This window comes from Rhizophagus irregularis, chromosome 21 (assembly GCF_026210795.1).
Source record: "Rhizophagus irregularis chromosome 21, complete sequence".
Lineage (NCBI taxonomy): Eukaryota > Fungi > Glomeromycota > Glomeromycetes > Glomerales > Glomeraceae > Rhizophagus > Rhizophagus irregularis.
The window spans coordinates 814,447-840,372 of record NC_089449.1 but is presented as its reverse complement, the minus strand read 5'-3'; the positions used below and the strand labels follow the sequence as shown (position 1 = coordinate 840,372).

Sequence of the window (25,926 nt, the reverse complement as noted above, 5' to 3'; positions counted from 1 at the left end):
TCCAATTCTTTGGATTTACCCAAGATCCAAATAATTTAAATTATATAATTATAATGAGTTATGCAAAAAAAGGAAGTTTGAGAAAATGTTTATCTGATATAATTAAATTTAAGTGGCAACACAAGTTACAATTATTGAAAAAAATTATACTAGGACTTAAAGTAATTCATGAATCAAATTTAACTCATGGTGATTTTCATGATGGTAACATTTTAATGTCAGATGATTACAATGAGTTATTTATTATTGATTTAGGATTATGCAAACCTATAAGTGATTTACAAGATTCTGTTAATGAAATTTATGGAGTTTTACCTTATATGGCGCCTGAAATATTAAGAAAAAAACCTTATACACCAGCAAGTGATATTTATAGTTTTTCAATAATAATGTGGGAATTTATATCAGGTACCCCTCCATTTAATCGTGAAGCACATGATTATCACCTTAGCCTAGGTATTTGTCAAGGGAGACGTCCTGAAATTATAAAAAATGCTCCAAAATGTTATATAGATTTAATGGAAAAATGTTGGGATTCAGATCCTTCTAATAGACCAACCGTAATAATGCTTGAAAATATTTTATCTGAATGGAATAGGTGTATTAGTGAATATTATAGAATAAACAGGGATGGAAATTATGTCTATGAAGTATCTAATTTTGATAATCAATTAATAAATGATATGTTAGAATTTGTAGAAGCAGACAAAGCTTTAATGCAAGAACAAGCAAATACCTCTGCTATACAATCTCATTTACAAGCATATTATACAAGTCGCAAACTTACTGAAATTTTAATTCAAGAAGAGACTCAAGGTCTTGATTGTGCAATTGAAGATTAATAATTCTGATATTTATCAATCATTACTCATGCTACCCCAAATTTTTTTTTATTATGATAGCTAAAGAAATTGTAATGTATATCCGGGTTGCTTACAATCTGACTTTATGATAGAGCCAGTAATTTATTTATTAAGTATATTTTTAATTTGACTCAAAATTTCAGATGACAAATTAATTTCACTTAGTAAAACTACATTTTATGTTATAAGTTTAACTGATTTAGTATGTGATTCATTATGCTCTGTGCCATCAGAGTGACAGATTAACATTCCGACCAAAATTGCTAAACAGTTGGTCAAACAGTTGGTCAAATGGTCAGTCAGTAGGTGTTCGGTCAAGCCGGTCGGTGGTCAGCAGAAGTCTTTGACCGACCGATATCGGTGACCGGTTATGATCGGTTATGATAGATTTACTTCAATAACAAAGAATTTTTGCCCACCCTTTATTTCTTTTATTTTATAAGGAATCTTCTTTATTACAAACTTTTCTTAATTTATTAACATTTTTCAAGAAATTATGTTCATTCATACACGTTAAATTTAACACCACCTAGATTATTTTAAATTCGTGAATAGTTAAATATGATTATTTGAATTATTTGAAGAATTAAAATAGGCATAAGTGCAGTCTGTGGCCTACTTAAGATTTTAAGCTTGTTTTATAAGTTCAATACACCACTTAAAAAAGAAAAAAACTTTTGATATTTATATAAAATATGAACAAAATACATGATGAATAACTTACTTCTCCTAATCTTCATTATGAATGACAATAACAACTTCTTGAATAACAACAACTTCTTGAAAAGTATCGTTTCCAATAGTAAATTGAATATTATAACTCCGTAAAAATTCAATTTGTTCATTTGGAGTACTATTACCATACGATTTCTTTATGCTAAGATTAATAATATCATTTGGTTTCAAATGTCCTTGATTGTTTTCTAACTTACTGTGTTTGAAGTTCCAATTATATTCATCACCGCCACAGTTTACTAAAAAAGATATAATAAATATAAATGAAATCTTTTGCTATTTTGATGAGTAAAATTATATTTTTATTACCTTTTGTATGTTTAGTTGATGGAGATTTGTAATAAGAATGATCATATGAACTATAAATACTCAAGGATATTTGATTTGATATGCTGTAATCCTATGGAAGTATCAACGTAATTGACTAATTCTTCATCAAATAGTATTTCATCAGGAATTTGGATCAGGTTCTGAGATTCCTACAAAAACCTAAATAGTTTTTTAAATAAATTAAAATTCAATCAAATATTTATATTATAATAAAAAAACACGCTATAAAAACATATGCAAATCGTTTTATATTAAACAAGGACGTTATTTCTAAGCTACAGAAGCAGTATTAGTAGAAGAATTTCCACTCTGTTATTATACAAAATTAGTTTTAATGATATGCAATTAATTAAATTTTAATATTATTTAAAATAATAATTTACCTGACTTGAACTTCTATATTTTTTATTACAAAAAGAAGCAAGAAAAAATTTTATTATAATCAAAAATGTACGTAATACAATAACGTGAACTTGTACTCATTCAAAGAGTGTACCCAGAAGTATATAAAGTATATATATAGGGTCAGGTGATAAAAAAAAATTTTTTACTGAGCTGTACGCATTTTTTCAGGGCCGGAATTATGATAATGTCAGTCGGCTACTATAATAGGAAATAACATTCTGACTGGCATTATCAAAAATTATCTCAAAAAGGAAAGATTTTCATGATTTTTTTTAGTTCAAAATACGCTGACCCTTATATATATATTTCTGGGTCCTAGTGTTAGTAGTGTACTACTATTTCAGTATTTATTGTAACGTGTCGTAAACAGTGATTTCATTAGTTATTTTTTTCTTCTCTTTTTTTCAAGTACTTTATTTTCTAGAGAAAAAAAAAATTTTTTTTCCCACAGACACAATTTGTAAATACCAAAAATGTAAATTCTAGCCTATCCTATAATTTATATTAACTTTTCTATTTATGCTAACTAGGATAAACTTTATCCACAGTTCCTCTAATTTTTCTAAATTACCAGTAGAAGTATTGATAAAAGAATTTCCACTCTATAAAATAAAAATTATATAATAACAAGTGATTTCTCTCTCTCTCTCTTCTTTATCACTCTCATCTTCACCCCTTCTAATATTTTCAATTTGATTAGAAACCGATTTGTTAGACAATTTCCATATTATTAGAAGTAGCAGTTATACATGATTATGGATAGTACGTACTGTACATCGCGATTTTCATAGTGGAAACGTTTTGTAAGAATTTTTCAGAATCTTTTGAAGAAAAAAAATGAAGATTCAAATTATGGTGTTGTACCAAAAAAATGATATATTATTATTATGTAATAAATTTTTCGATATTAAAGGAACTCCAAAATCTTATTTAGATTTTAGATTTAATGATAAAATATTGAATTTAAATAGATAAAATATTAATAAAATTATTGATATTATTGAAAACTGAAACATTCAATGGAATTTAAATGTTGAAGCATTTTATTGTAGTAGACTAAATTTCTAAAAGAAAAGATTAGAATATACATTTTTATAATTTGTTAAATAAAATTCATTATATCAAATAAAATAATATACAATACATTTTGTTTTAGTGATGTTTTTCGTATTTATAAATAATAATAAAACATTGGCTGTTAGATTTAACTAATAAACTTGTGATACTATTCTAGTTAAAAATAAACGTTTTACATAGTATTCTATCACTTATTATAAACTGGAGTTACTAACATTTTATGAAGTATCCTACACCATACAAATTTTTTGTATATTTTCTCAGTAAAAAGTAAATTTCCAACATGTATCAATTTTAATTTAATTTTCAAAGTATGTTGAATAAAACAAAAATGGTAATATTTAAAAAATTATATAATCATAAGCTGTTAAGGATGTCTTTTAAATCAAATAAATTTTCCATTTCTTTTCTTGAAAAATACTTGTTTTTGAAAGTTTCTGGAACATTTGAGATAAATTTGTTATAATCTGATAACAAATAACCCACTAAACTCATGTTGGGAAAGCGAGTTATTGTGTCTACATTATATCCAAATCGAATATATTCCATTTGCTATGTGAATCAAAAAATAATATTATATTTTGTTCTAAAAGGAAATTAATCTGAATAAATAAATAGGAACATACCATTTCAATAGAATTTATTACAATTGAAAGTTGAAAATAACTATGTATATGTATGCAAGTCTGATACTCTATCCAACCTAACCCCTCAAGTTTTGATACATCTTTATGTTTTAACATATAATCTTCTTGATAATTCTATAATTAAGTTGATATTAAATTAAAATTAAATAAAATAAGAGATTTTGATTAACTAACTTACGTCATCAGGTATAAATTTTATAAAGCAATCCTTAGATAATATTTTTTTAACATTAATTTTACAAATGAGATAATCATTAAAATAATGACAATTTTTTAGTATAGGCAAAACCAAATGAAGATTTTCATTTTTAGAAGACATTACCAGCCCTGATAAACTTTAATTTTAAAATTATGATTAATTTGTATTTGACAATTTGACTTAAAGTATTATTATGACTAGACTTTACCTGCTTATATCACTTTCTTGAAATTGAAAAAGTTCACTATTCAAATTTGTAAGATTTGAAACAAAATATACTTCATGTTCTAATGAGTTTAAGATATTAATTATCATTAACTTAACTAGAAGATAGGTAATAAATAATTTGAATATTTCTTACTTTTATACATATATTTACTAAATTCATCAACAATTCCAAATTTGGTAAAATCATTTTTGTCAATTACATTAACTTTATATAAATATGACCAAAAATCTGGATGCTCCTGTATAAAATAATTATTAGATTCAAATGCGTAATATGGTATATGATCTAAAGCTAGTTTTGCTTCACTGTATTCTTTTAATTCAATATGAATTTTGCATTTAATAAATTGTAATAATTCATTTTCATAAACATCATAATAATAATTAAGAGTTTGATAGATTTTTGTTAACTTGTTGATTTTTGTTAATACATTGTTTAAATCTTTAGAACTATTTTTATTTAGCAAGTATTCTAGATGAAATAACTGAATCTTTGCTAAAATATTATAAGAATTATATAATTCTGCACACTTTTTAAATGATACTTTAGCATTGTTATTATCATTCTTTGTATAATATGTTAAACTTTTAAGATAATATGCTGAACTATTTAGTGGATCTAATTGTATAATTTTATCAAGATCTGATAATACTTCATCATATTCCTGAATAATATAGTATGTAATAGCTCTCTTATTCAAGTTATGAATGTTTTCTGGATCTATAGTATAAGCTTTTGTAAAGTATGGTATAGCTTTTCTATATTGTGTCATATTATATAAAATTTCTCCATAATAACATAAAACCAAAGAATCCTCCTTATTGATATTTAATAATTTATCTAATAAATTTAAAGTATTTAAATAATCTCCTTTTTTTTCATAACTGTATGCACAAATTTTAAGACATAAATAATTATTTGGATCATTTCTTAATGCAATATTATAATTTTCTATAGCTTCTGTATAATCATCACCATAATTATGATAATTACGTAATAAGTAACTATTTCCTAGTAATATATATAAGTTATTTATTTTTGCTTTATATTCTAATGATTTTTTTATACTTTCTTTTGCTTCACAATATTTATTTTGTCTAAAAAATATTTCTCCACGAATAAGATAAGCAACTGGTCTTTTGGAATTTAAATTAATAGCATCTTTTAAAAACAAGTGTGCTTGTTTGTAATCGTTAAGACATCTATAAATATACACTAAAATACATCTTAAAGAATAACTTTTAGGAAAAAATTTTTAAATTCTTTGCATAAAGATCCAGCTTTTTCATAATTTTTTTCATTTATTTCTTTTATAATATTTTGATATGTTGGATGTTGTTTTTTTGTAATTCTCGAAAGTATTAGGGATGATATGTTTGAATTTAATTTAATAATTGAATTCATAAATTTTTTTTTTTAGTTAATATGAGTTCAACTTCCGAATTATATGAATCATCACTATTATATAATTGATCGGAATTTTCTAATTCAATTGAAGGTAAAATATGTTCAGATTCAGAAAATTTTGTATATAAATTTTTATAAATTGAATTTTGTGGTAAATATCTAATATTATTATCTTCAATTTTTTCTCGACAATTAGGACATATTTTTTTCTTTAATTTTTTTAGATTGTTTAATGCTAACATATGTTGGCATTTTAAAATACATAATTGATCAGTTGGTTCATTACTAATCGGACAAGTAATTTCATCTGCTATAACATATAAAATGTTAGAATTTTGTATTTGTTCTTTCTTTAATATGAATTTTGATTTGGGGGTTTTCCTTTTCCTTCTTTTCCTTTTCCATTATTATTACTTAGAATTTTTAAATCTTCAAGGTATTTCTCTTTAACAAAAGTTAATAAATTTCGAAATTTTTCTAAAGAACCTTTCAAATTATTTTCACTTAATTTTTGCGTGTATTGGTCAAAATCAATTTCAATCATTGAAAACATTTCATTATCAATATTATATAAATGTAATAATAATTCAATTGATTTAAACTGAATAAAACTGCTTGGTGCTTTATTAAGTGATTCAATTGCCAAATAATAACAAAGACCGTATGTTGCTATTCGAGATGATTTTTGGATAAGATTTTGTGCAAGATCTAATATTCCAAACCACAAAGTATGTGGTAATGCTATAGGTTCATTTCCAGCAAGTTCATTTATAAAACCTCCAGTATTTTTCAAAGCTTTAGCGACTTTATTTGATACTTCATCAAATTTTGTTTAAGAATCTAAAATAGATTTGTCTGCAGCATTAGCCCATTCCCTTTCCAAAAAGCTCCAAATATATTCCATTAATACTAATTCTCCAAATTTTTTACTTATAATCTTTTCACTTTCAGACCAAACGAAAAGATTATGTTGAATTATTAACATAATTCTCTAATCTACATAATCAGATGCTACTGGATATTTAAAACTTAAACTTTGACGTATTTGAGTAAGCAGTGATAAGAGGACCCCGAAATATATATGTAGAGGTCAGGTCCAGAAGTGGTCCAAAATACGCATTCTTTCAGGGCCGGAATTACGATAATTTCAGCCATCATCTAAATTAGGAAATATTATTTTGGCTGGGATTATCCATAAAAGGAATGATCTACATGATTTTTTTGACTCATTATACGCAAACTCTGACCTGACCCTTTTATGTATATTTCGGGGTCCTGTGATAAGATTGAACAATTATCATTTGGAAGAGACTCCTGCTATTGATAAAATTCCTGGTGTAATATTTAATGCAGTTTTAAGAAAATCTTTAGTCCTTCGTATAATTTCTTGAAACCAAGTTTCATCATCACGTAAACTATGAAGAGTATCTCGTAAATGGATTAATAAAAAATCAATATTATAATTACGCTTTTTAATTGCAATTTGATCATTATTTTGTTGATTGAATTGATTAAAATTTGTTCTAAAATTATTATCAAGTCCTATTTCGATAACCTGAGTTGTTTTACGATGAATTTCTGCAAACATTGCTAAAGAATTATAAACTTTATCTCGAAGTTCTTTACTAAGTACTATTGGTGAAAACATATCAATTCTAAAACAGTAACCAAAATTCTTAAATGTAATTCCAATCTAGCTACACTTCCTTTTGAATAATGTTTAAAAGAAGTATCAACTAAAGCTTCTAATGAATTTTCTAAAACTTGAGACGAAAACTCATTTTGTAAATTTTCAAAAAGTAATTTAAGTGCATACAAATAACTTGGTTTAGTTAGATTTTTTAAAAGTTCTTCTACTTTGTCGTCTGGAGTAATGAATCCATCCTCTTCTAATTTGAGAAGGATACGATTGTTGGACACATTTTCATACAGAATCATTTTATATGAAACAGGAAAGTTATTTTCTAAGCTACCAGAAGCAGTATTGGTAGAAGAATTTCCACTCTGTTATTATATAAAATTAGTTTTAATAATATGCAATTAATTAAATTTTAATAATATTTAAAAATAATGATTCACCTGAATTGAACTTCCTTTCATATTTTTTATTACAAAAAGAAGTAAGAAAAAATTTTATTATACCGACAGAATTAAGTAAAATTATAATCAAAATGTGTGTAACACAATAACGGGATTTAAAGTTAGGTGTTGCAAATATTTGTAAAAATTTGGGCGTAAATTCTAAGCGCTGATCAATGTGATTTCATTGGATATTCTTTTACTTTCTCTTTCTTTTTTTATTAAGTACTTCATTTTTCTAGAAAAAAAAATTTTTGTCCCGCAGACATACAATTTGTGAATACCAAAAATGTAAATTCTAGCTTATCATATAATTTATATTAATCTTTCTATTTATGTTAGACTGGGAAAAAAAAAAATTTAGATTCTCGTGACCCGGCCGAGTCATTTTTAAAATTTTATGTCACGAGAATCTAAAAATTTTTTTTGCCCGGCCTTAACTAGGATATTGTAAACTTTATCCACAGTTCCTCTAATTTTTCTAAGTTACCGGTAGAAGTATTAATAAAAGAATTTCCATTCTATATTATATAAAATAAGTTTTCACGATTTGCAATTAATTAAATTTTAATATTGCTTAAAATATTAAATTTATCTAACTTGAATTTCCTTCCATATTTTTTTTATTACAAGGAAATATTATTCTATACCGACAGGATTAAGTAAAATTCCATTCAAAATGTATGTAACACGATGACGTGCATTTGTACTTCCAACATTTCATTCAAAAAATGCACCGTCATCGGGTACGACGGAAAGGTGATGTATACTGTAGGGTGATGTATACCGGACGTTGCCATACATTGACCACTATACGTACATACATAGCTCACCGTACGCTACATGTTTTCTATATAATCACCGTCATCCGATTCAAATGTAGTTTATGTAAATTCTAAACGCTGATCAGCGAGATTTTATTCTCGAGTAATCATTGGATATGATTACTTTTTATTTAAATAAAACATAAAATTTAATAATATAAGAAACAAATCTTTTAGAAAATTTGGTAATTGAACAAGTGAAATATTTATTAGGTGAATTTATTGAAAAAAAAGATTAATAACTTAATTGACATTAATGTTAGAGAATTTGGTGTACGGCAATCTTCATGTAATATTAAAAAAAAAATTGAAGATTTATATAAATTATTAATAAAATAAAAAATGAAAGAAAATTTCTTGAGGAATTAAAATCATAGAGTGATTTGTTATCACTCAGACTTGAATTTGAGGTGATTAATTTATTTTTATTTGTTAAGTCCGGATTCCGGAGCACACAAGTGTGACTAAATGAGCTAATCTAAATTTTTGAGCGACGGACATCAGCCAAAATTAAAATTGGGTACAATACCACCAAATATCATGCGCATTTTGCGCATCACATTATGCGATACATTATGCGCATGGCGCGCCTTTAGCATCGATGTCGACAAGTATGAATTGGAATATCGTACTTGTAGTAAGACGATTTATTTAATAAAACCAATCAGATTATTATAATAAAAATTCATTTTTCAATTAAAAAAAAATCATTTTTATCGATTCCTTCAAGGCATCAACCCATCAACTTGAGAACCTTCAAGTCGAACCGGACCACAGCTTGAGAACACTCAAATCGGACCTGCAACTTGAAAACTCTTAAGTTGGACCGGATCGACCCCAATCAGACCAGTTCGGTCCAACTTGAACTAATTAACTTAATATAACAGCATTTTTATTAAAATTTAAGAAGCTAGTAAAAGTTATGCAATCTGAATAAAATTTAATACAAAGTAATTTTGTAAAATTTGAACACATATTATTATGAAGTTAATATTATAGTAGATATAATTGAATAAATAATGATCGATAAAAGATCATCATGATCCTTCCAGATTGCACATGCTGCGAGTACTGATGCTGCTTCTTCTTCTGTAATTCCTATTATTTCTGCTTCGACCGCAGGTACGCCAGTCACATTAAAGATTTAATAGTCTTCAGAAATATATGATCTGTGATATCTAAAAGTTTTCACTCACCTTCAACACCAGCTGCTATTCCATCTCTGCTGTTATCATTTCTATAGAAATCGCTAGAGTGAAAAACAAAAATAAAAAAATTATATATATATGTCTGATATATATACATCTAAAAGCAAATTTTTTTGGTAAAATTCAAAATTGATGACGCACCTACTGGTCTTCCTGCAACTTTAACTACGAATATAACAAATCATAATTTAGTCGTAAATCACAGTACATTTGAATTACATATTCTAAACATTATAGTAAAATAATATTTTTACCCCGTATCTAAGTGCATCGCTACTTTGTCTGCTGCACATACACTGCTTTCGAAGTCAATTTTTCTATATTTTTAAAAACAGCTTGCTCAATTTTGTTGAATCGAACGTTTTAATAGCATCAACGAGACCTAAGTTTTTGAACCGAAAACCATAGTTCCGTCCTGCACCAAAAGCTCGCAAAGCTTTTCCGTACAATTGTTTTAATTGAGAAAATGACTCAGCACCTTTCACATACTGTAGAATCTGTTTTTCCAAAAAGGGCCGATTACATCCCAATCTTTCTGAAACATGAGAATGTCTTTAAAAATTTTCCGGAATTGCATAACCAGATTCTGCTGTGGTTAAGAAACCCAGGGTTAATGTGAGAATTAGTATAAGGGTAAAGTCACGCATGGCTGATGCCTGATGGTGTTCAGATAACAAAATAGATAGTATTTCTGTCAAAATTCGCAAATAAACAGAGGTATACTCAAAGAGATTAAAGTAAAGAAGTTATCTTTAATTTTTGCGCGTGTATTGCATGTGTATGATGCCCTCACTAACTCATTTACTTTCATTGAGTGTGATACTTAGAACTTAATTTGATATAGATTCCCATGGTCAATTTCTTGAGAAATATGTATAAAATGATTTCCAATTTTGAAATGCAAAGAAAGAAAATAAAAATGAAAAAAAAAATTATACAAAAATGAGCTTTTATTTTTAATTTCTATTAAACCTATTCATGACAGCTGATCCAGTATGGAAGAATTTATTTAAAAAGAATTTATTTCAAAACAACCTTTTTAAAAAATCCAGTACAGCATTGTAATGATTGATCGATCAAGTATTTGAATACGTCTTGGTACAAAATCCCAATCCCGAAAAATCCCTAACCGGGCAGCATTATGCTTAATGCTGGCCAATTTTTACGGATCTCCAATTAAGGTATTATTAATCAATCATGCCGATGTATAGAGATGGTTGACCAGTTAAGACATCTGTACCAAGAAAGATCGATAAGAGAAAAAGGAACCGTATTGAGAAATTTATCCAGAAAGATCGAACCTACGGACGTGTCCGCTTTCAATGAAGTTAATAAAGCTTATTCGTCCAGGTTACCCGATATTTCGCAAGAAAAAAATAAAAAGGCTGATCCTACGAAGGAAGTTAAATAAGTAGATGACGCCAACGAATGGGGAGTCAAGCCGGAGCAATCACTATGGGACAAAATAGTGATAAGTAGGGTTAGAATTTCTAGATAAATACACAGTGTAATTAGTTAGTTATTTGTATTTTGATGTTAGGTTAGGTTTAGATAGTTTCATAGCAATATAAAAGTCAAAATCTTTGGAAAATTTTATTGAGGAATATCATAAACCTATTCCTTTTCGGTTATTTTTTGACCCTAATTAATTTATATTTTACAAAGAATTTATTTAAAAATTCTTATTTTAAATAATTTAATTACAAATGCAGATTACCTATTAACGAACATATTCACATGCAAGTGAGAGTTTTCAAAATCATTCTTTCTTAAGCTAAAAATTATAAGTTTCACAAATCTTTTGTTTCATATTTCACATTTTCACATATTTTGAAAATGGCGATATAGAAAATTCGATAATGGAAAGGACTCGCCTTTTTCGAAAATGCATGAACATATTCAAACATGAGTTTTTTTTTTGCATGAAATTTAAATAAGAGAGTTTTTAAAAATCATTCTTTCTTAAGCTAAACTGTAAATCACAAATTATGTTTTTCATATTTCACATGTTCACGTATTTTGAAATGATGATAGCAAAAAGTATTGAAAGAATTTTAAGATCGTTTTAAAAAAATATATAAATAAATAAATATAATTGTAAGCCCAAATTTTTATAACCTAATAAACCCAATAATAACATAAAGATGATGAAGTCAAATAAATACTTTGTTTTCATAATATCCTTAACTCTTTTGTATTGTAAACGCGCCCCGAAACTTCAGCTAGGCTTACAGATGCTCGATGGGGTGCTGATTCTAATAATGTGCCTGTTATTACCATCACCTTCCAAGGACCAGAAGCTATCTAGGCCATCGGTAAATTCAAAATTTCCCCTAAGAATGATTTCAATATAGAACACGCTTATTATATATACGTCATTGATCCTATCTTCATGAACGGTTATAGTAGTGATATATTTAATACAAAAAGTACGTATGTTGGAAGTAATCCACATACCATGCAAATACCTTATAATCCTCGCAACCTTCCATCATCTGGAACACCGGTCGCGAACGTCACAGCAGTCTATCACGACTGTCATTGCGATAATGATGATAGTGAATTAACGTGCACAATGTGTGGGTATTTTATAAATACGCTAGTTCCATAATTATTTCAATGTGCATTTTTCTTAGAGATGATTTTGACTAATAAGTGTACTACGTGCTGAACATTATTACTTTTTTTCTTTTTAATAAATTAAACATGTTATTGATTCAATATTAAAGTTAACTTTTTATAACAAATGTATTAAATGTATTTTCGCATTTTTTTATTTTTATTTTTATAGTATTATTTTATTTTATTTTTTTTTTGAAATTCTATTATTATATTCAATTAATCTAAGAAAGGATTTTTCATTGAAAATTTAACTTCCCTACACGACATGATATTTAAAAAGTGATTTTTTAGCTTTAATCTAGTTTTAATTTATGTATGCAATATGTAATGTTTATTTTCATTTATTTATTTTTATTATAATAGAACATATATAAATTGAAATTAAAAAACGATGTCACATAAATTCAAACAACTAAAACATGCAAAAAAAGGACAAGACAGCAGATAAGAGATATTGAAATTGATAGTGAGTGAAAATCAAAGCGAAAATGAGAATAATTACAATAAAAATAAACGTGATAAGGATGATGGGATGATGAACATAAGTGTAATGATAATATTTTGTCCTGTGAATATGTGAATGAAATTGGTGATATACGTAATGAAAAAGTTCTTTAAATGGGCTAACTGGAAATGCTATTAGCCATCTCAACAGTAAACATCAAATAAATAATAATACTCCAGTCCAAGAGCATCTAATTTGAAACAAACAAATTATCGTTCCAAAAATCCTTCCTGGTCAGATTTTCTTTATTTGCTTAATGAAAATTTTATAATTCCAAGTAATAAAAATTCCGCGCGATATTGCGTTAATAACTATAGTAAAAAAAAACCGTTTTTAAATCTGACGCGTGTAACAAAATTCCACTTCACTACGTAATGAAAACACCTACCCAGCAATTATTTCTCTTGTTGAAGTATATTTACATTAATACACGTACTGTACGTGACAAAATTTTTTTTTTCAAAAATATGTATAAATCACATATTCGTTTTAATATAATAATCCATGTGGGAATTGGATAATTTTATAGTGGTAGTTTCATTACTTCTAAAGAATATAGCTTTCTCTTAAGCTTAAATTCATTTTTAAAATGATTATAAAATAACAAATATAGTACTGTACTTCCGATGACAAAAATGTTAATTATTAAGAAATGTTAGTATTGTTTGAAAGCTTCGTTCATTTTTCCAAATAAAAAAATAAAACCATTAACTAAGTTAATTGATATTGTATATTTTTTATCCATCCTTTTTTTCTTTTATTTAGAAGGAACATGCTAAAGTTTTACGTCACTTGTTCATATAATTTTAAAGTTGTACTCAAATGTAATTATTGACCCAAACAAATTTGTTGAGAAATTTTAAACTTGTAGTAGAGTAAATAAAATTACATAATATATAATTAACTAAACAAGTACGGATAGATTTTTTTAAGTTCATGATTATTTAAAATACAATTATTTGAAGAAATGATGTATATGAGCAAATTAGTAGTTGATTTGACCTACTTACACTTTGCTATTTAAAGTAATTTTAAGCTTGCTTTATAAGTTCAATACACCACTAAAAAAAGAAAAAGGTTTTTAATGTTTATATAAAATTTGAACTAAATACATAATAAATAACTTACTTCGTCATTTCCTCCTAATCTTTCATTATGACAAACAACTTCTTGATAAGTATTATTCTCAATAGTAAATTGAATATCATGACTACGTAGAAATTCAACTTTATTATTATAATAACGGTTCTCAATACTAAGATTAATAATATCATTTGATTTTAAATATCCTTGATGATTTGCTAATTTACTATGATTAAATTTCCAATTCTCACTCCAATATATATCGTTAGGGCTGTATTTACAACTCACTAAAAAATAAACATTAACATTAATTAAAGATTTAATAAAATAAAGCAACATATATTTTAATATACTACCTTCTGTATGATTATTTGACGGAGATTTATAACCATTATTTATTCCAAGAAATTGCCAACTATTGATGTGTTGTAACTTTATAGAACTATTTGTATAAGTAGCAAATTCATTATCAAATTTAACCTTCCATAAAGAATTTGGAACAGGATCTGAGCTTCCTACAAAAATCTAATTTGTTTATTACATTAATTATATTAAAATCGATTAAAAAAAAATTCGAAGTTACAATATAAAACATACCAAATTGTTTCCAGTCTCATAACGTAAATTTTTAATTGAACTTAAATATTTTCCTGTAGCAACATGTTTTAATGCTACAACAGATTCATTTGTAATTAAATTTGCTTCATCAACAATAATATCTTCGAATTTTTTAATTAATTCATTGTTTGAATTCACATTTTTCATTTTTTTATAAAATATATTTGAAATATAATACAAATGACCTATTGGAAGTGAATTATAAAGATACTTCTTTTGTTCTTCTACGTCATTTATTTCTGAATTGTAACACAATTTGCGAAAATTTGAAATAAATTTTGACGTATTGCCACCTTTTCTTTCAGGAATATATTTTAATGATTGTAAAATTCTTTTATTTGTATTTTTAAATATTGTAAAAGAAATATCTTCTTTAAGTGCGTTACGAAGTTCTTCAATATCACGAATTTTAGTTGGGATTTTGATTGTAGAATCTACTAATGATTTGGCCATTTCCAAACATGTTAAATGGTATCTTTCACGCCAATAATAATCATATTTTTGAAAATCTTTTATCCATTCATCTGGATGAATATTTCCATCATATTTCGGAAATTCCATAATATTTTTTTAATAAAGAGAGAAAGAAAGTCATTAGAACGAAAATAAAATTTTACTTCCAATTTATATAAAATGATCTACGTTGTCTTACTATTTGTCGTTACCCCAAAAATTACGCCCATAACAAATCATTAAATGATTTTCAAATATTATTTACTTTTTTAAATTATTTCTCATGGTTAACAGGTTAACACGCGCTTAAAAAGATAGCTAAAATCTTTATGTAAGTCATTTAAAAACTTTATAGCTAGCTTTTGTCACTATTTGTTTAATTAATAAATTGATTTAATTTTTTTTTTTATTAATAATTTTTTTTCAAATACCGAAACTTTGAAGACAAGTCATTTCTTTAACATTATCAAATAAAAACATCATGGTTATTACAGTTCAATCTAAGGTCCAAATATATTGTTTAATAAGTTCAATACACCACTAAAAAGAAAAAAAGTTTAAATATTAAATAAATAATAAAATAAAACCAAATAAAATTAATAGTAATAATGCACTTACTTTATCATTTTCTCCTAATTTTTCACTATGACAAACAACTTCTTGAAATGCATTTTTTCCAATAGTAAATTGAATATCATGACTACGTAAAAATTCATATTGACCATTTGAAATATATTTACCATTATTATTATGCATTTTCTTAATACTTAGATTAATTATATCGTTTGATTTTAAAAAGCCTTGATGACTTTCTACTATATCATAATTAAATTCCCAATTTTTAACCCAATAATCACTATTTGTAATATCATTACAACTTACTAAAATATCAAATATATATTAATTATTAAAGTAAATAAATATAATAAAAATAATTTTTTAATTTGTTACCTTCTGTATAATCAGTTGATGGTGATTTGTGATAAAGATATTCATAATAATTATAAACATAATCACCAAAAGTATCATAATGAAGTTTTCCATAATTTAATCCAAGAAACTTCTTGGATTTGACATGTTGTAAAGTTATGTGAGTATTTCCACAAGTAGCTAATTCTTTATTAATAAATTTAATTTTCCATAAAGAATTTGGTCCAGGTTCTGGGCTTCCTTGTACAAAAACCTAAATTATTAAAAAGTATAATTAAATATTTATAATTATTAGAATAAAAAAAATATAACGATAATTGATAATAATATATAAACATACATACCAATTGAGACTTAACTCCAGTTTCATAACATAAATTCTCCATTGAACTTAAGTAATTTCCTGTATTAACATGTTTTAATGCTACAATTGATTCATTTATAATTAATTTTGATTCATAATCAACAAAATCTTCAAATTCTTTAATTAATTTATTGATTGAATCAACATTTTCCATTTTCTTATAAAATTCAATTAATATTGAATCAAAATGATTTATTGGAAGTGATTTATAAAGGTATTTTTTCTGTTCTTCTATATCATTAATTTCTGCATTATAACAAAGTTTTCTAAACTTTGAAATAAATTTTGAAGTATTACCACCTTTATTTTCAGGAATATATTTTAATGATTGTAACATTTTTTCATTTGTATTTTTAAATACTTTAAAAGAAATATCTTCTTTAAGTGTGTTACAAAGTTTCTCAAAACTATCAATCTCATCTGGTAACGAGATAGTAGGATCCACGGATGATATAGCAATTTCTAAACAATCAGTACCATTGATTTTTTTAAGTTTAAAATATTTTTGTATATCATTAATCCATTCATTTGGATGAATATTTCCATCATATTTTGGAACATCCATTTTTTTTATTTTATTTTTTTGAGGGAAAAATTGCACTTCGGTTTAAATATTTCCAAATTTATATTGATGATCCGCAAATAATTCGTCATACTATCGAGATACTTGCTAAATTTAGAATATTTATCTTATTATTACACAAAAGTTACGCCCAAATGAACCTTTTTTTTTGTGTTATGATTAGATAAATGGCGCAGTTTAATATTTATTTTAGTCCGCAATGACTTTAAACTATAGTAATTGGGGATTTTGGTGGTCTTAAACTAAGAGTAAGTATGGTACATGGTAGTTAGATTTGGATATTTAACAATAGCAGATGGAAATAACATAGCTTCATTAGGAAGAGTGGAAATTAGAATAGAAATTGATGAAAATTTAGAAATACCTTTGGAGTTTGAAGTAATCGACTCAAGAAGAAAAGATTTGATATTAGGAACTGATTTATTAAGATATGGGATAATAAATATGAAGGATTTGGTTAATCTATATATAAATAGGCGAACTTGGGCAATATTTTGTATTTTTACGCATTTTTATTATTAATAAATTTATTATTTTACCCGAGAAAATAATTCACTGTGTAGGTAGCCTGGATGTAAAGCATATAATCCATGCAGGTAATGATGCGGGGATTGCGGGGTGGTCGTACACCGGACAGTGTTTTATTTTATCACGAAAAATTTATTTATTTTTATACAAAAAATAAAGAATTATCAGGTGACATGTGTGATGGCCACTTGGAAACTTTTAAACCCATTTTCATGAATTAATAACGAATTTTAAATATGTATAAAATTGAAATTAAATTTATATCTCAATAAAAAACCAATCAACACAATTATCTATCAAATAAAGTGTTTAAAAAGCTCAATACGCCACTACAAAAAAAAAAAACTTTAGTATTAATATAAAATTTTAAATTTAAATGATCAAATAAAATCAATTTACTAATAGCAATTTACTAACTGTAATTTACATACTTCATCAATTCCTCCCAATCTTTTGTTATGGCAAACAACTTCTTGAAAAATATTGTTTCCAATAGTAAATTGAATATCATGACTACGTAAAAATTCATATTGACCATTTTGACAATAATTACCATTAATATCATGGGATTTCTTAATGCGTAGATTAATAATATCATTTGATTTTAAAAAGCCCTGATTGTCTCTTACTTTAGCATGATTAAACTCCCAATCCTTAACCCAATATCTATGATAGTTTATATCATTACAATTCACTGAAACAATAAATATAAATTAATTATTATATTAAATAAACAAAATAAACAAATTAATTAATATTACCTTCTGTGTGATTAGTTGACGGTGATTTGTGATCGTAATACTGTGTATAATGAAAACTTCCATTATATTCATTCTTTCCATAATCTATTCCAAGGAACATTTTGGATTTGACATGTTGTAAAGTTATAAAACCATTGGTGTAGGTACTTAATTCCTTATTAAAATTAATTTTCCATAAAGAACTTGGATCAAGATCTGAACTAACTGCAAAAACCTAAATTTAAGAATTATATTAGTATGTTGGATCTGTAAATCATTTGTATTTTCATAAATAAAGGATATAATGCAAAATATACCAATTGAGATTTGCTTCCGGTCGTATAATTCAAGTCTTTATTCGAACTTAAATATTTTCCCGTAACAACATGTTTTAATGCTACAACAGATTCATTTGTAATTAAATTTTCTTCATCAACAATAATATCTTCGAATTTTTTAATTAATTCATTGATTGAATTCACATTTTTCATTTTCTTATGAAATTCATTTGAAACACGATCTAAATAATCCACTGGGAGTGATTTATAGAGATATTCCTTTTGTTTTTCTACGTCATTTATTTCAGCATTATAACATAATTTGCGAAAATTTGAAATAAATCGTGATGTATTACCACCCTTTCTATCAGGAGTATATTTTAATGATTGTAACATTCTTTCATTTGTGTTTTTGAACACTGTAAAGGAAATATCTTCCTTAAGTAAATTGCAAAGTTGTTCAAAACTACCAATCTCAGCTGGAAGCGTGATAAAAGAATCTACAAATAATATTGCAATCCCTAAATGATCACCTTTGTTAATATTCCTAAATATAAGATATTTTTTAATATCATTTATCCATTCATTTGGGTGAATATTCCCATCATATTTTGGAAATTCCATAGTTTTTTGGTAGTTTTAGAAAGAAATGATATTGCACTTCGGTTTTAAAATTTCCCGGAATTCTAAATTTATATTAACGATCTACGTTGTTAAAACACTAAAAGATTTGTTGGTTGCCGATCGTACTAAAATAGAAAAGCTTGATTTGAAATGTATTTATATAATCAGCAAATCAATACCAAAGATGGGGATCAGCATCTTAAAATGGAAATCACTCAAAAACTAATCTTATGTTAACGTTAACCTATCATGACATGTCAATCATTTCAAGTCATAACAATAATGTGACGCGCCACCCAGCCACCCATAGGGTGATATTGCACTTATATAGAATGATCTTTCTTGCTTAAAAATTATGGGATAAAATTTTTAGCAAATCATGTGAAAACTGAATAATTTTTTTGTTAGCCAAAAATGATCAACAACCGGATGACAAATTTTAATATTATGTAAATAAACAATTTGTTTGTATTACTTATTTAAATATAGATACATTTTTTTTTTATTTTGAACCAAAAAATAAACAATAATCAAATGGTAAATTTTCATTATCGTCGTCATTACATTATCGTTATAATTAAAGTTCCCTGCCGAAATTAGGGAGTTTCGGCATGGCAAAATTGTCAAAACCTAAAAATATTACATTTCACGTAATAACTCGGCGTCCAATGATCATAGAAAGATGCACCATAGCTCGTTGGAATCGTCTCATAACGACGAGTCGAATGGTGGTTAGATCGTCTTTCTACGATCACTGGATGCCGAGATATTAAGCGAAACGTCAAAAATCGGCATTTTGTATTTTGCGATACTGCGCCATTTGACGTTTCACTTAATAACTCGGCATCCAATGATCGTAGAAAGATGCACCATAGCTCGTTGGAATCGTCTCATAACGACGAGTCGAATGGTGGTTAGATCGTCTTTCTACGATCACTGGATGCCGAGATATTGAGCGAAACGTCAAAAATCGGCATTTTGTATTTTGCGATACTGCGCCATTTGACGTTTCACTTAATAACTTGGCATCCAATGATCGTAGAAAGATGCACCATAGCTCGTTGGAATCGTCTCATAACGACGAGTCAAATGGTGGTTAGATCGTCGTCTTTCTACGATCACTGGATGCCGAGATATTGAGCGAAACGTCAAAAATCGGCATTTTGTATTTTGCGCTACTGCGCCGTTTGACGTTTCGTCTATTATCTCGGCATCCAATGATCGTAGAAAGATGATTTAACCACCATTCGACTCATCGTTATGAGACGAATCCAACGATCTATGGTGCATCTTTCCACGATCATTGGATGCCGAGTTATTAAGTGAAACGTCAAATGGCGCAGTATCGCAAAATACAAAATGCCGATTTTTGACGTTTCGCTCAATATCTCGGCATCCAGTGATCGTAGAAAGACGACGATCTAACCACCATTTGACTCGTCGTTATGAGACGATTCCAACGAGCTATGGTGCATTTTTCTACGATCATTGGACGCCGAGTTATTACGTGAAACGTAATATTTTTAGGTTTCGACAATTTTGACATGTCGAAACTATTTCGGCATTTCGGCATTTCTACAGGTTTTAGTTTCGACATTTCGACAATAGCTTGTAGAGTTTTGGCAGGCAACTTTAGTTATAATGCTATCATGAAAATTTTTTCAGGGTAGTAATTCTAAAAATGATTAACAATCAGATAATAAGATTGTAGTTTTATTATAATGTTATCATAAAATTTTTTTTTCTCAACAATTGGATGATAAAATTAAATAAATGTTATATCAAGTAATTTTTTATTTTGAAACAAAACAATAAACAACAACTAAATGGTAAAATTTCATTATCATTGTCTTATTATTATGATATTCAGTTATCATAATTTTCCAGAACTAAAAATGATCAACAATCGGATAGTAGAATTGTTTTATTACAATATAATCATGAAAAATTTTTTTCCAGAGCCGTAATTCCAAAAATGATGATAGTAAATATTAAATAAATGCTTTATCGAGTAATAAACAATCTTTCTGTATTGTTATTTAAAGTTAATCACATATTCTGATATATATATTTTTTTATTTTTAAACCAAAAAATAAACAACAATCAAGATAATTAATTAACCTTAAAATGATTAACAAATGAAATAACTAAGCCAAAAATGATTAACAAGCAAAATAAACCGAAAATGATCATCCTTTACCAAATGAGAAAAAAATTATGTTAATAGCTAGTTAAGAGTAATTTCTCATTTTTTTTTATAGATATGTTAAATATAATCAAAAATTTTGCAAATAAAGTAAAAGTTATGGTTTGGCTAGAAAAGCCCGGCGAGCGAAGCGAGCCAAATGAAATTGCATCATCATAATAAATCACATGAATATTTAATACACAATCACATGATCTACCAGTAATTTTTCCACCAGTTAAAATTTAGAAATTCTCTTTAAATCTTAAAAACTATTTATCATAATAATTATGATACTGTATGGTAGTATAAACCAACTTAATTAAAAAAAAAGTCAGAATTATTACAGTTCTAATTATACTATGACTATAGCTCCCTGCCATGTTTAATGTTAACTTGTTCATGTTATACAATGATATTGCGACACCAAAAGTTTTACGCCGGTTTTCCTTTTTTTAATATTGAATTGGATTTTTTTTTTGGTTATATTCATTTTTTGTACTGCTGACTTTTTTTTTCATTAGTAGATAGGATTGGATCGGTTGGATCAGGTCCTAGAAGAACCGATCGGTCTTCGGTCCAGGATTTGAAGACCAGGACCAATTATATAAAATTTCTCATCAAATAATAAGAAGGTATATTATTATTCAAGTTTTCATTGTTAAATATCAAAACTTTCGTATTTTGATATTTTTAAATATAAATACTATTTTACTCCTTATGATGCTTTAAAAAAAAAGTTAAAGTACTGAAAATAATTATTTTGTTACATGATCGACATCGAATTTTATTAACCGTTGAAAATTGCAATAGTTTTACTTTTTTTTTTACTTATTTCAATAAACATAAATTTTAAAACTTTTTTTTTTAAAAAAAAAAAAACTTTCAAAAATTAGAATAGAATCTTTATAGTATAAAATCATTTTATAGTAATTATTAAAGCGTATAATATAAATATAAAAAAAATTTCTTTCTATAATAAATCTAATAAAATCTTTATATAGTAACTATCCTATTAAATAAATTCTCAGTTAACCCAACTTAATCATTTTTCAATTACCAAATTACCATAGTATTTAAAATTATAAAAATTAATAATCAAAATAGCAAATTATGCTTGTTATTTAATTGGGTACAAATCAATTGTCAATTTATACATATAATTAAAACATAATAAAATGATTATTTAATGCCAAAAAAAAAGCTTGAAATTATTTTAAATTATTGATCACAAACTTTTTTTGATCAAAGACCATGACATATAAACAACTATAAATAGGACAGATCAAAATTTTATTAAATTTATTGTCCGGAGCGAAGCGAAGGACTATATGTGTCTACACATTATGAAAAATGATCGATCACGTGAGTTTCTCTCTCCGTCCCCTCACGTGACGTCATCCAATGAAATCGCAAATCAGAGTTTTATCTTTTTTCCTCCGGACTTACAACTGTTTCCGTTTCTTTATAGTTTTATTACAGGACACATATGGGCGGATTTAGTTCACGCAGTAAAATTGACATAATGCTGCATTAAAATTTTTTTGTGAATAATGATTATCAATTTGTTTAAATCATGTGATTCGAATTTTTGTTAAAGTTTTACTCTATATAAACATTGTACTAATAAAATTAAATTTGAAAGATCTAAAGAAAAATTTAAAAAATTTAAAAATTATAAATAAATTTATAGCTGTTTAGCAAAAAAAATTTTTTATGTGAAAAGTTCAAAATTTAAAGCTATTCAAAAATGTATAATTTGATATGGTTTGTATCACAAGTTAAATTTTTAGATGATAACTGAAAATTCGGAATTTACTGTAAGCAGGTAAATATGCTTACGAGGGTCTACAAACGAAGATATAACATAATTTGCAAAGCTGAAACAAATTTTGACGTATTGGCGTTTTTTCTTTCTGGAATATACAGTATTTAAATGATTGTAATATTCTTTTTATTTGTATTTTTTAAATATTGTAAAGGATATATTTTTTTGCACTTTGCAAGTAATAATTATTGATATTAAGTATTTGTTTAAATTCAAAATACTTTAAAATATCATTTATCCATTTATCTGGATGAGTATTTCCATCATATTATGGATAATCCATTTTTTGATAGAAATTTTGAAATGAAAATGTGCGGCATACGAGAAATTTGTCATGTGAAAATTCAGATTTATTGTCGATATGTAGTATGTACATTACAAACCATAGAGATTACGATTTTACAGATATATACAGAATTAATTAATACTTTTAAATTTCTCAAGTTGGCTTTACATTGATAAATCATGTTACATGAAATGTTTAAAAAAAATTGCTTATAAATTGGACCACTGAAAATGAAGAAATTGATAATTTAATTCTAAAAATGCAATTAAAAATCAGCAAAGTTATGGTTGTTTAATTTATCATGATCGTGTGAGGCTATCAGTGTATAACCGTTATTAGGCATGAAATATTCCATATTATCATATTAAATACTTCGAATAAACTTCATTTGTTATTGTGGCAAAATTTACACTTATAAACTTGGATTTCCTCTTTTCTGATTAGTTAACATTCGATATCTTTCATTATATTTCTTTGTTTTTATTTCTTTGTTTTTGATAATAATTACTATCTCATGTTACGGAAATAGAATGAATACCTGACACTATCAGCAGAAGCTAAAAAAAGATGGCTAAAACCTCGCTTTATCAGTCATTTAAAAACTTTAAAACTGGCTTATATAACTATCTATTCGTAAATTAAGTATTTTTCAATGATTTAAATTAACCACTATATTTTTTTATCAATTGAATTTAAGATGCGTACTATAGTAATTGAGGTAAATTTGTAATAACTGAAAAATAAAAAAGTAATAATCTATATTAAGGTCCAAGTATGTTGCTTAATGAGCTCAATACACCACTAAAAAAGAAAGAAATTTTTAATATTAATACTATAATAAAATCAATTTACCTAATTTGAATTTACTTACTTCATCATTCCCTCCTAATCTTTCATTATGACAAACAATTTCTTGAAAGGTATCGTTTCCAACTGTAAATTGAATATCATGACTACGTAAAAATTCATATTGACCATCTTGACAACGAGCACCATTATTATCATAGAATTTCTTAATGCGTAGATTAATAATATCATTCGATTTTAAAAAACCTTGATGATTTCCTATTTTAGCATGGTTAAACTCCCAATCCTTAACCCAATAGCTATGATTTGTAATATTATCACAGCTCACTGAAACAACAAACATTGATTAATCATTATATTTAATAAATAAAATACAAAAATATTTGATATTACCTTCTGTGTGGTTAGCTGACGGAGATTTGTGATAACAATATTCAGAATTAATACCACTGTAATAATAGGTAAGCTTACCATAATTTATTACAAGAAACTTATTGGATCTAACATGTTGTAAAGTTATGTAAGTACTTCCATAAGTAGCTAATTCATTATTATTAAATTTAATTCTCCATAAAGAATTTGGACTAAATTTTGAATTTTCTGCTGCAAAAACCTAAAGTATTTAAAAATAAGAAAAAGAAATTAGCTTTATAAAAATGACGATTCTAATAAAGTAAAAGTAAATATACCAATTGACTAGAACTTCCAGTATTATAACTTAAATTATTAATTGAACTTAAATATTTTCCTGTAGCAACATGTTTTAAAGCTACGATAGATTCGTTCACGATTAATTTTGATAAATATACAGCAAAATCTTCAAATTCTTTAATTAATTTATTGATTGAATCAACATTTTCCATTTTCTTATAAAATTCAATTGATATAGAATCAAAATACAGCGGAAGCGAATTATAAAGATACTTCTTTTGTTCTTCTATATCATTAATTTCTGCATTATAACATAACTTCTTAAATTGTGAAGTAAATTTTGAAGTATTACCACCTTTATTTTCAGGAATATATTTTAATGAGTCTAACATTTTTTCATTTGTATTTTTAAATATTGTAAAAGAACTATCCTCTTTAAGTACGTTACAAAGTTTCCCAAAACTATCAACCTCGGTTGGAAGTGAGATAGTAGGATCTACAGATAATATAGCAATTTCCAAACCATCAACATCATCGATTTTTTTAAGTTTGAAATATTTTTGTATATCAATAATCCATTCATTTGGGTGAATATTTCCATCATATTTTGGAATACCCATTTTTTTTTTAGAAAATTACACTTCGGTTACGAAATTTAAATTTATGTTGATGATCCCATAATACTAACTCGTCATACTTGCAAGATACTTGCCGAATTTAGAAAAGTTTATCATTATTAATACGCCAAAGTTACGCCCAATGAATCTTTTTTTCTTATTGGCCGCTAATCGCTATTTTATTTTTATGTTATTTTATTTATTTTGTAATACGAGAAAT

At 26.2% G+C, this 25,926-nt stretch overlaps 9 protein-coding genes across 9 annotated transcripts; 2 read left to right on the top strand and 7 right to left on the bottom strand.

Annotated features, from left to right (window-relative positions):
- Positions 1-566: 566 nt before the first annotated feature.
- OCT59_013616 (uncharacterized protein) lies at positions 567-842 on the top strand (the record flags this gene model as incomplete). The annotated part of the gene is made up of 1 exon (XM_025314682.2): positions 567-842. The coding sequence occupies one exon, from the start codon at positions 567-569 to the stop codon at positions 840-842; it is 276 nt and encodes a 91-aa protein (XP_025184713.2).
- Positions 843-3,767: 2,925 nt separating this feature from the next.
- Positions 3,768-6,877, bottom strand: OCT59_013615 (uncharacterized protein; the record flags this gene model as incomplete). Its single annotated transcript, XM_025330104.2, has 8 exons — positions 3,768-3,962; positions 4,037-4,171; positions 4,236-4,392; positions 4,465-4,543; positions 4,618-5,700; positions 5,945-6,202; positions 6,307-6,708; positions 6,823-6,877. The coding sequence occupies 8 exons, from the start codon at positions 6,875-6,877 to the stop codon at positions 3,768-3,770; spliced, it is 2,364 nt and encodes a 787-aa protein (XP_025184714.2).
- A 312-nt stretch (positions 6,878-7,189) lies between these two features.
- OCT59_013614 (uncharacterized protein) lies at positions 7,190-7,480 on the bottom strand (the record flags this gene model as incomplete). Its single annotated transcript, XM_066141636.1, has 1 exon — positions 7,190-7,480. One exon carries the CDS (start codon positions 7,478-7,480, stop codon positions 7,190-7,192), a length of 291 nt encoding a protein of 96 aa, XP_066001757.1.
- A 44-nt stretch (positions 7,481-7,524) lies between these two features.
- OCT59_013613 (uncharacterized protein) lies at positions 7,525-7,992 on the bottom strand (the record flags this gene model as incomplete). Its single annotated transcript, XM_025324738.2, has 2 exons — positions 7,525-7,896; positions 7,972-7,992. 2 exons carry the CDS (start codon positions 7,990-7,992, stop codon positions 7,525-7,527), a joined length of 393 nt encoding a protein of 130 aa, XP_025184715.2.
- Positions 7,993-12,395: 4,403 nt separating this feature from the next.
- Positions 12,396-12,614, top strand: OCT59_013612 (uncharacterized protein; the record flags this gene model as incomplete). The annotated part of the gene is made up of 1 exon (XM_066141634.1): positions 12,396-12,614. The coding sequence occupies one exon, from the start codon at positions 12,396-12,398 to the stop codon at positions 12,612-12,614; it is 219 nt and encodes a 72-aa protein (XP_066001756.1).
- A 1,279-nt stretch (positions 12,615-13,893) lies between these two features.
- Positions 13,894-15,421, bottom strand: OCT59_013611 (uncharacterized protein). The gene is made up of 4 exons (XM_025314683.2): positions 14,811-15,421; positions 14,570-14,738; positions 14,259-14,500; positions 13,894-14,191 (listed from the first exon to the last, which is right to left on the bottom strand). The coding sequence occupies exons 1-4, from the start codon at positions 15,390-15,392 to the stop codon at positions 14,162-14,164; spliced, it is 1,023 nt and encodes a 340-aa protein (XP_025184716.2). The 5' UTR covers positions 15,393-15,421; the 3' UTR covers positions 13,894-14,161.
- Positions 15,422-15,708: 287 nt separating this feature from the next.
- OCT59_013610 (uncharacterized protein) lies at positions 15,709-17,143 on the bottom strand (the record flags this gene model as incomplete). The annotated part of the gene is made up of 4 exons (XM_025324739.2): positions 15,709-15,824; positions 15,903-16,165; positions 16,236-16,467; positions 16,559-17,143. The coding sequence occupies 4 exons, from the start codon at positions 17,141-17,143 to the stop codon at positions 15,780-15,782; spliced, it is 1,125 nt and encodes a 374-aa protein (XP_025184717.1). The 3' UTR covers positions 15,709-15,779.
- Positions 17,144-17,798: 655 nt separating this feature from the next.
- Positions 17,799-19,331, bottom strand: OCT59_013609 (uncharacterized protein; the record flags this gene model as incomplete). The annotated part of the gene is made up of 4 exons (XM_025314684.2): positions 17,799-18,018; positions 18,121-18,383; positions 18,451-18,664; positions 18,747-19,331. The coding sequence occupies 4 exons, from the start codon at positions 19,329-19,331 to the stop codon at positions 17,986-17,988; spliced, it is 1,095 nt and encodes a 364-aa protein (XP_025184718.2). The 3' UTR covers positions 17,799-17,985.
- A 5,056-nt stretch (positions 19,332-24,387) lies between these two features.
- OCT59_013608 (uncharacterized protein) lies at positions 24,388-25,709 on the bottom strand (the record flags this gene model as incomplete). The annotated part of the gene is made up of 4 exons (XM_025314685.2): positions 24,388-24,432; positions 24,503-24,765; positions 24,832-25,051; positions 25,128-25,709. The coding sequence occupies 4 exons, from the start codon at positions 25,707-25,709 to the stop codon at positions 24,388-24,390; spliced, it is 1,110 nt and encodes a 369-aa protein (XP_025184719.2).
- Positions 25,710-25,926: the final 217 nt, after the last annotated feature.

Coding starts and splice junctions, on each gene's coding strand:
- OCT59_013611 (XM_025314683.2), bottom strand. CDS start 15,392: ATGGAATTTCCGAAATATGATGGAAATATTCATCCAGATGAATGGATA. Junction 14,739..14,810: donor ATGAGACTGGAAACAATTTG/GTATGTTTTATA, acceptor TAAACAAATTAG/ATTTTTGTAGGAAGCTCAGA. Junction 14,501..14,569: donor GTCAAATAATCATACAGAAG/GTAGTATATTAA, acceptor TTTATTTTTTAG/TGAGTTGTAAATACAGCCCT.